Source organism: Gossypium hirsutum, chromosome A13 (assembly GCF_007990345.1).
Source record: "Gossypium hirsutum isolate 1008001.06 chromosome A13, Gossypium_hirsutum_v2.1, whole genome shotgun sequence".
NCBI classification, from domain to species: domain Eukaryota; kingdom Viridiplantae; phylum Streptophyta; class Magnoliopsida; order Malvales; family Malvaceae; genus Gossypium; species Gossypium hirsutum.
The window spans coordinates 69,853,642-69,861,754 of NC_053436.1; the positions used below are offsets into that span (position 1 = coordinate 69,853,642).

Consider the following 8,113-nt stretch of genomic DNA (forward strand, 5'->3'; position numbering starts at 1 on the left):
TATTATTCATTTTTAAATATTAATTTATTATTTTTAGTTGATCATGAGATATGATGTAATAATTACTCATAAGATTAAGAGTTTCAACTCTCACTTATAAAAATAAAATACATTTCATGATTAACCATTTATCCCTTAAAAAATACACCTATATTGGATTCCGTAATTTCGTTAAGAAAAATCAATATGACTTAAATTTATAAAAATAAATTTCAATTATGCTTAAGCCAAGTTTTAAGTCAAGTGCCAACTTTTTTATTATTTGAGTTGCCTGGAAAACATTTCAATACCTGCTACCATATAGGTTACTGCTGCTAATAGTTTTAAGTATCATCAAAATTTTGATATATTTTGATATATTTTAAATGTTTCAATCCGTTTTTATCGCTAGTAACCAGTAACTTATTCCACTGCATATCACCTACAATAAGTTGATATAATAGTTTAATATTTTTAATTAATTTCTAACTTTTTTTTATTTTCTATAGTTACATTTAAAAAATATATAATCATTTAATTTAGTTTTGGAATTTAATTAAAAAAATTTAAATTTTTATACTTGCATATAAGTACATTAATTGAAGTATATATGTATCTTTAATTATTTTAAAATATCAATAAACCCAAATCGATATATCAAAACACGTCAGTAGCGAAACGCCTCAATACCAGAACAGTACCAGATCAAGAATAACCTATCCACCGGTACAATACTAACCGCCTTAAGGAAGTGCTAAATGGCCACGAACCCAAAAAAGAAAGGCTTATGCTACTTTCTTTCCTCATTTTTCAGTATTATTAATGATGCTAGCATGGATGAAGGATACTGTATAATATGAAAAAATTAACAAAAAATTGAACATACCTGTACCCCATATACATTCATATCCATCACTAACCTGAGTCCTAACACAAATTACTACTATGCAACATGAAGATAGGATTATAAACCTGCTGTTATGATGATGTTGGTGGTGGTGGTGGTGGTGGTGAGGATGATGATGTATCATTCCCAGAAGTGTCCATCGTTTGTCTGGCAGAAATAACCCTGTCAAGAGTTTGATCAGGGACTGCGATTCCTGTAGTCTCAAGGTCTGCAACAATGGCGATGGCAGCATCTAGTTCTCCCAGGTCAATACATAATGAGATTACTTCATCATAGAGGGGACTGTAACAAAAGAAACAGAATTAGATGGAAAGCTAGTCTTGAATTAAACAAACCATGCTATAGTCACATAAAATCGATTCCAAAATCTGGCAGAGATCTGAGTGAACGTTTTTAACTGTTACTTAGAATCGGATGCAAGAGTCAAACACCAGTATGTGTCTGCCATGAGCATTATTTAATTGTTTCTAGGCATTTCCACAAATAGGAAGGTTCTTAGAGGATTATATCCTCCTGTCCATGTCTGACAACGTGTAGGACACTGGCCATAGACACGAATACTTAAAGAAAAACAAGGAGTCGGAACATTAGCTTTCAAGTATGGCTAAATTAGTAGTGGCATCCAGGAAACCAAAAAATTGAGCTAAATAATACAATTGATTTTCCATTAATATGTATAAATTTAATAATGTCTGTGTGTATTTCAAGAGGATTTATAATAGCAATCTATGTTTACCCAGACTGAAGTCCCTAATGTACTTGTGTTCACTACATATGACCTTTCGAGCGCGGTTATGAAAGAATGACCCTACAAATATATGAAAAAACCTGAAATGTAGAGCAGACCTGTGTCAAATACATACCCATATCTGACACCCAGTCCAGATAAATGTCTCATCCCAATTTTGACAAGTAGATTCAAGTTTCAGCTTATTCAACTATTTGACGGCTCTTGGAGGATCATATCCTCTACCTTTTTCTAGATATGTATCAGACACTAGTTTCGGACACAAGTACTTTAAAAAAAATGATGTAATACTTTAAATCAGCATCTTAATTCATCAGATAAGGGAACATCACATACCTCCCAAAGACATAACCAAGACTGTGCGTCTTCTGCAAGATCTTCAAGAAGGCTGACGGCACAGGAGCCTTAATGGCTGCTCGCAATATCATTGCACAATCCCCAATGGTGGGTGTTCCACCTAATTCTATGACCTGAATAAAAAGTTAGGAAATTTCATTAGTTATTGTGAGAAAAATAAATGCCAATACTCGAGGGAAATGGAAATGATCATATGTTGCTCCAACCCTTCATTTTCCTTGGAGTACACATGTCCGACACTTGTGTCCGACACATATTCAGAAACTGGTAATGGGATGTCACTCTAATTGGTCCTCCAAATACATGTAGAACTTAGAAAAAGCTGAGCATGCTCATGCCGGACACATATCCATATCAAACACTCGCACCCAAATCCAACATAGAAATGGTCTAGCTTGGGTAAAAAATGAAGCATATCAATACAATTTCAAGAGCTACCTGATCTAGAAAGCAAGAAAACTAATCACAGCAGAAGCGTATGATGTGATAGAATATTCCCACCAAAATAAGGATTTTGGATTACAAAAAAACAGATAGAAATGTTGATGAAAAATGAAATGAATATGAACTAGAAGAAAATATAAGATATTACTATTGAATACACAAGTAAGCAGAAAATAAGAACATGCCTTTTGCATTACTTGAATTGCCAACTCAACTTCCCATTCCTGCGACCATCGTCGAGGAGGTTTATTTTTAAGTTCTCGCTCCCATGTCCAACCCCAAGCATCTGCTATAGTGTACATGTCTTCAACATCGAACACCTTTCTATCTCTCATCTCTTGAAATGCTTCGAAAATATCCTCAGGAAACCAATCTTCATCATCATCATCCTGTATCCACATGTAAAAGATGTATCAATGTCCCAAGTTCTAAAAAAGTAAATTTTGACGGTAAACCACTTCTATAAGCTGTAATATATCAAACAACATTATCTTTGTTACCTCTACAGATACTCGAGAAGATCTTCGTCTTGATTTTTTAGATCTAGTAGTTGTTTGGTCCGAGTCTTTCAACAATTGAACCCCAATCATTTGGAGAGGCTTCTTAGCTTCAACTTCCTTATCCTTAATCCTATCCACTTCTTGGCTTTCGGTTTGTTCTACTTCTTCCTCTTCCTCACCTTCCTCCTCTTCGATATCCTTTGCAGCATCTTCTACAACATCACTCTCATCCAGCTCATCATCCGCAGCTTCTGATTCATCTTCATCTATCAGCTTCACCTGATTAACATTCAAACCTTCTCCAAGAAACCGGCGTTTCCAGAATTCTGTATTTCCTTCTTCCAGCTTAATCCGAGAAATTAACTCATCTAGCTCCTCATCAACCTGCAAAAAATACACAATCAAACAAAAAATTTGTTTTACTTAAATGCATTGATATGCAAATGGTACCATAACATGAATAAGAAAACAGATATTGATAACTTATAACCTCTTCTTCTTCCTCCTCCACAGGAGGAACCCAAAGAGGCCTACCACGTGAGCGATTTATTCTCCTTGCTTTTTGGACACGCTGGTAAAGAACATTTCTTGTTCCATCGGTTGGTAGACCTTGAGCTTCAAGCTCTTCCTTTAGCTCGGATACTACCATCTTACTAGCAGCCTTGGGTTTTAAAACGTTCTGGTCAGGACCTTTTATTATTTTCCTCAACCTCTCCACTACTCTCATGTAATCAGATTCTGTTGCATCACCCAAAGCTGCAAGTCCTTCATTCTGCAGGGTTTTCAAAAGCTTCCGATGGTATATCTTCCACTCTTCTAGACATCTTTGCTTGAAGGAGGTTTCCATAGGGTTTGAATATATAAATCCAGTAGCATCAGGATCTAGAGGTGTTTTTCCTCTTCGAGGCACCCATCGTTTGCGCTCACCTGTAAGCCCACCCTCTTCAATGTACCTGGGAGAATAGCATCATTAATGATCAACTTACCGACAGAATTGTGGAACATAATACGAAAGTTTTGGGCAAAATATGGTATGCCGAATCTTCCAGTAACACACAGAATGCATGATTGGAGAATTATTAGTTAAGAAATTATAGAACCAGATTTTACAGTTGATTAGAAGGCACACCTAGCGATGTAATCAATCTCATAACCAAGTTCAGCTTCTTCTTGCAGAGGTTCAATCCACGAGCTAACTAGCGTTCGATATTTTCTGCTCAGAATCATAGCTCTTGGTGGAATAGGTTGGTTATCTTTGGACATAGCTTCTAGAGCTTGTAGCAATTCAACGACTCTTCCTGATCCAATCATAAGTACATGGTGACAAAATTAAATGTAAAACAAAGAAAAATTAACTTAAATGGCCAGATAGAACAGATTACAAGATACCTTCTCGGCATAATGCTCGAAGATACAAAGAAAGTGGATCATCAAAGTTTCCTTCATTGTGCAACACTATTGTTCCCCCTTCATAGTTCTTTAGTGCACGAAAATGACGAATAGCTTCCCTTACAACACAATACTTGGTAAAACACTCCACTAACAGCCTGGCATATGGTGAAATCAGGCATTACAAACAAAAAAACAAATAGTAGGAAAAAGAAAAAGGATATAGTACACTATGATAGTTGTGAATTGATGAAGATGTAAAAAAACATACGAACACAGCATTCAAGTACACATTTCAGGAGTGAAATTTAATGGAGAAGACAAATCATAGCTGGTTTTGCGTAGAATATATTTCCGAGTCAAGCAAGCTAAGTTAATAAAACTTTGAATCTCAGAAGCTACCAAGTAATTACTCTCAAGTACGACAAATAATACATTGTTTGAGCAGAATAAAACATCAGCATATCAACGCATCTATTCATATGAAGGGTAATTAAGAGTGAACCCCCAACATTTAAAGCTACCTTATGTGGAGGAATTTTTCTGGCAGCAGGGTATCCATCCTAAGTTACACATCACAATAAAGTTTGACAGAATGCAACAAGATCATATACACAATAAGACCATGCAGTACCTAGAATTACTCCAAGATGTTTTTGGGGCAAATTTGTCCATGGGTAGAAGAAAAAAAGAAAAAGAAAAGTAGATAAATCACTTAAAATGGATGGACAATCACAAGCGACGATTATGAGAAGTGCTTCAAGTCTTCAATTTGCACAAAGCTTTATGCACTTCTATTATCAACATCACCTACTTTGGAGCATCCAGAGTTTTGTGAATTGTAAGTTATGGGAAGCAGTACATAGTATAAACCCTTTTTCCTAAGCTTCTCAGACTTCTGCCAGGACAAGGAAAGGGTGGACAAACACCTCTAATAGAACTCAATCTCAACTTGTTTTAGGGTTGCAAGAATAAAAAAGAGAAACTATGCATACCATCAAGGAGCACAGAATCCTCTCTTTATTAACAGCTCTAAATTTTAGTAAATTCAGCGACAACTCAAATCAGGTTTCCATCTAAAAACCTAGCGATTCAGAGGAATGACAAGGTTATAGTCAAGCAAAATATACCAGATTACCATATGAAAAGAGTAAACAAGTAAAGCAGTCCAATTAAATTGGAATATTGTTTGCAATGATTTGAAGATAAAATAATATAATAAAGTGTATTTACCAAAAAAAAAATGTATTAACCATTTAGAAGTATAACAGAAAAATAAAAAATTGCTTACGCGTAAGTTTTCACATTAGGCTGCAAACGCTTGTGGTCTTCAACCATCATCCCAAGTAACTCAGCCACATCTTGCACCCTGCAATTAGTATCAAATCCAAAGTACACAATAATTTAAGAGGGTCTCTTATATCATATACAGTTATCTGCAATTTCATAATTTTTTAAATTCCATTCATGGACTTAACTTAGTAAGGTTCCTTATTGACTCAAGAACTAATTCTATGCTATTCAAGTTTCAATATGAAAATTACCATTTCATGCTTATACCAGACAGCATGACTTCCAAAAAGACAAACAGAAATGTATATCTACATCAACAATACCCCAAATAAAGAAAGTGGTGTGGCAGTGATGTGATATATAAATCACCTGTCATAAGATTCAGCTCTAGTATATGCTTGGATCACCCAATTATATGTTTCTGTGTCAGGTTTCATATATTCTGTTAAGACAAATGCAACAATATATGTTATAGAAACACTGGAAAATTGGTGCGTTTTATGTTGTCAACGTTGACAAAGCAACAAAACGAAGCAAAATAAACACAAACCTTCTCCATATTCCATGTTCTCAAATGTTGCAAAAGCTATTTCAGGAATCCCACATGTGGCCTAGGCAAAGGAAGCAGATTAAATTACCAGCAGATCTAACAAAAATGGGAAAAGGATTCCAACAAACAGAGACTAAAAATGCTGAATCTTATGATAGAAAACCATTTAAAAATGCTGTCAAAGACACCATATAGTATCTCTTCCTTTCTTAATGAGACATCACAATTCCATTATTATTTGAAGGATAAGATAGACAAAATCACTATAAAATACCATTGTCTCATTTCCAAATAGTTGGCAACAAACAAACATTGCAAATTACATGCACTTAACAAGATCCGAAGAATCCAAAAAGTTTGAAAGATTAATCCAAGCTACAAACTAAATCAAATGCAAATAACTCTTTACTAATTAATAACAGCATTGAATTGCAAACTATCAAACTCCACTGAAATGCCATACACATAATCAGAAAACTCACTTGCACACTAAGGAGACAATTGAAATGAAAAGTTGTTGCCATCCGTCCTGCAGCTTCCATTTCGTAGGCGATTTCTAATGCATTTGAATGATCACCAGCTTTACAATCTTCTTCAATCATTAAATCATAGAGCTCATTCGTAGCTCTAAGCCCACCTTTAGCACCCTTCAAAAACACAGCGTTGGCATCTTCCAGATATTTGTTCCTTACAAGCTCCTCTGCCAAACAAATTTCAACAACTTAGAATAAAATTTATCACCATCCACATATATAATACACATAAAAATTATAACTCATCGAATTCTATTAAGCATTGTACCAACAAGAATAATCCAAGCTTGACGAATATCATAGTTTAACTTCTCCATTGCTGCAAGGACTTCCAAGCCTTTGGTTGCAAGGCCTTTAGACCCGAACAAACGGACCATTGAAACAAGCGTTTCATGGAGAGGACGAACACCCACTCCCAATTCCCTCCTCAATGCTTGCAGCTACATTCCAAATTCCCAAAATTTTGCTCAAGATACTACAAAAGAAAACTAAAACCCACTAGAGTTTTTAATCTAAGTAAACCAAATTCATTCATTTCCACCACAAAAGAAAAAGAAAAAAAAACAGTTGAGTTTTTAATCAATGGAAGACAATTTTATAGATTCACACTGAAAGAGAGTGAAAGTTTTTAATCCAAAGGGAGGGGGAGCCATTTTAATTTATTCCCACTGAAAAAAGAAGACAATTTATGGAAAACTTAGAACATTTACCGCGCCTTCAACATCACCATTAAGAACGTGAGCAACGACAAGCCCATGGAAGGACCTGGGACCGGGAGTGAGGCCGGCGGCGATCATGTCGTAAATGACATCGGATACACCTACAGTGTCTCGGGACCTGGCTTTTTGCATGAGCTCTTCCATGAAGGTGAGACGGAGCGATTTCTCGAGGGCGGAGACAGCAGTAGAACCGTTTGAAGAAGAGAAAGTGGCATTTCCTTCGTCTTTGTTTTCTTGCGGTTGGCGCTTTTTCCTTCTGGATGATGTCTTCCGCTTCTGGGTGGAGATCGTGGCGAAAACTACGGCGTTCCGGTGGCCGGAGAGAGGGGGGACAGACGGGGGAAGAGCGTGAGAGAAAAGAAGGGACATTGTTTTTGGATTAAGTGGATAAGAGGGAGGGACATTCACAGGGTTTAAGGAAATTAAAATTAAGAAAAAATCGGAGGGGTTTTTCTTTTTCGTATTGAATGCTGGATAGAGAGATACAGAGAGGGGCACGTGACTTGTGAAGATGACACGTGTAGTAAATTGTTATCAGTAAATAAAATATTTGCTGATATACTTAAAATAGTACTTAAAACTATTATAACTTATTTAAGCAATCCCCTGTTCTAAACTATGATTTTTATCTACCTATGTCCTTAATTTGAAAACAACTCATTTACAAACTTTTTCAACTCTAATTTTTGTTTTA

General features: G+C 35.7%; 1 protein-coding gene across 1 annotated transcript; it reads right to left on the minus strand.

The window, feature by feature from the left end:
- Positions 1 to 614: 614 nt before the first annotated feature.
- LOC107893828 (uncharacterized) lies at positions 615 to 7,872 on the minus strand. Its single transcript, XM_016818934.2, has 13 exons — positions 7,411 to 7,872; positions 6,969 to 7,140; positions 6,650 to 6,867; positions 6,168 to 6,228; positions 5,987 to 6,059; positions 5,616 to 5,693; positions 4,325 to 4,482; positions 4,065 to 4,233; positions 3,426 to 3,888; positions 2,936 to 3,319; positions 2,621 to 2,824; positions 1,971 to 2,104; positions 615 to 1,168 (listed from the first exon to the last, which is right to left on the minus strand). The coding sequence occupies exons 1-13, from the start codon at positions 7,786 to 7,788 to the stop codon at positions 958 to 960; spliced, it is 2,703 nt and encodes a 900-aa protein (XP_016674423.2). The 5' UTR covers positions 7,789 to 7,872; the 3' UTR covers positions 615 to 957.
- Between the last annotated feature and the right edge of the window lie 241 nt (positions 7,873 to 8,113).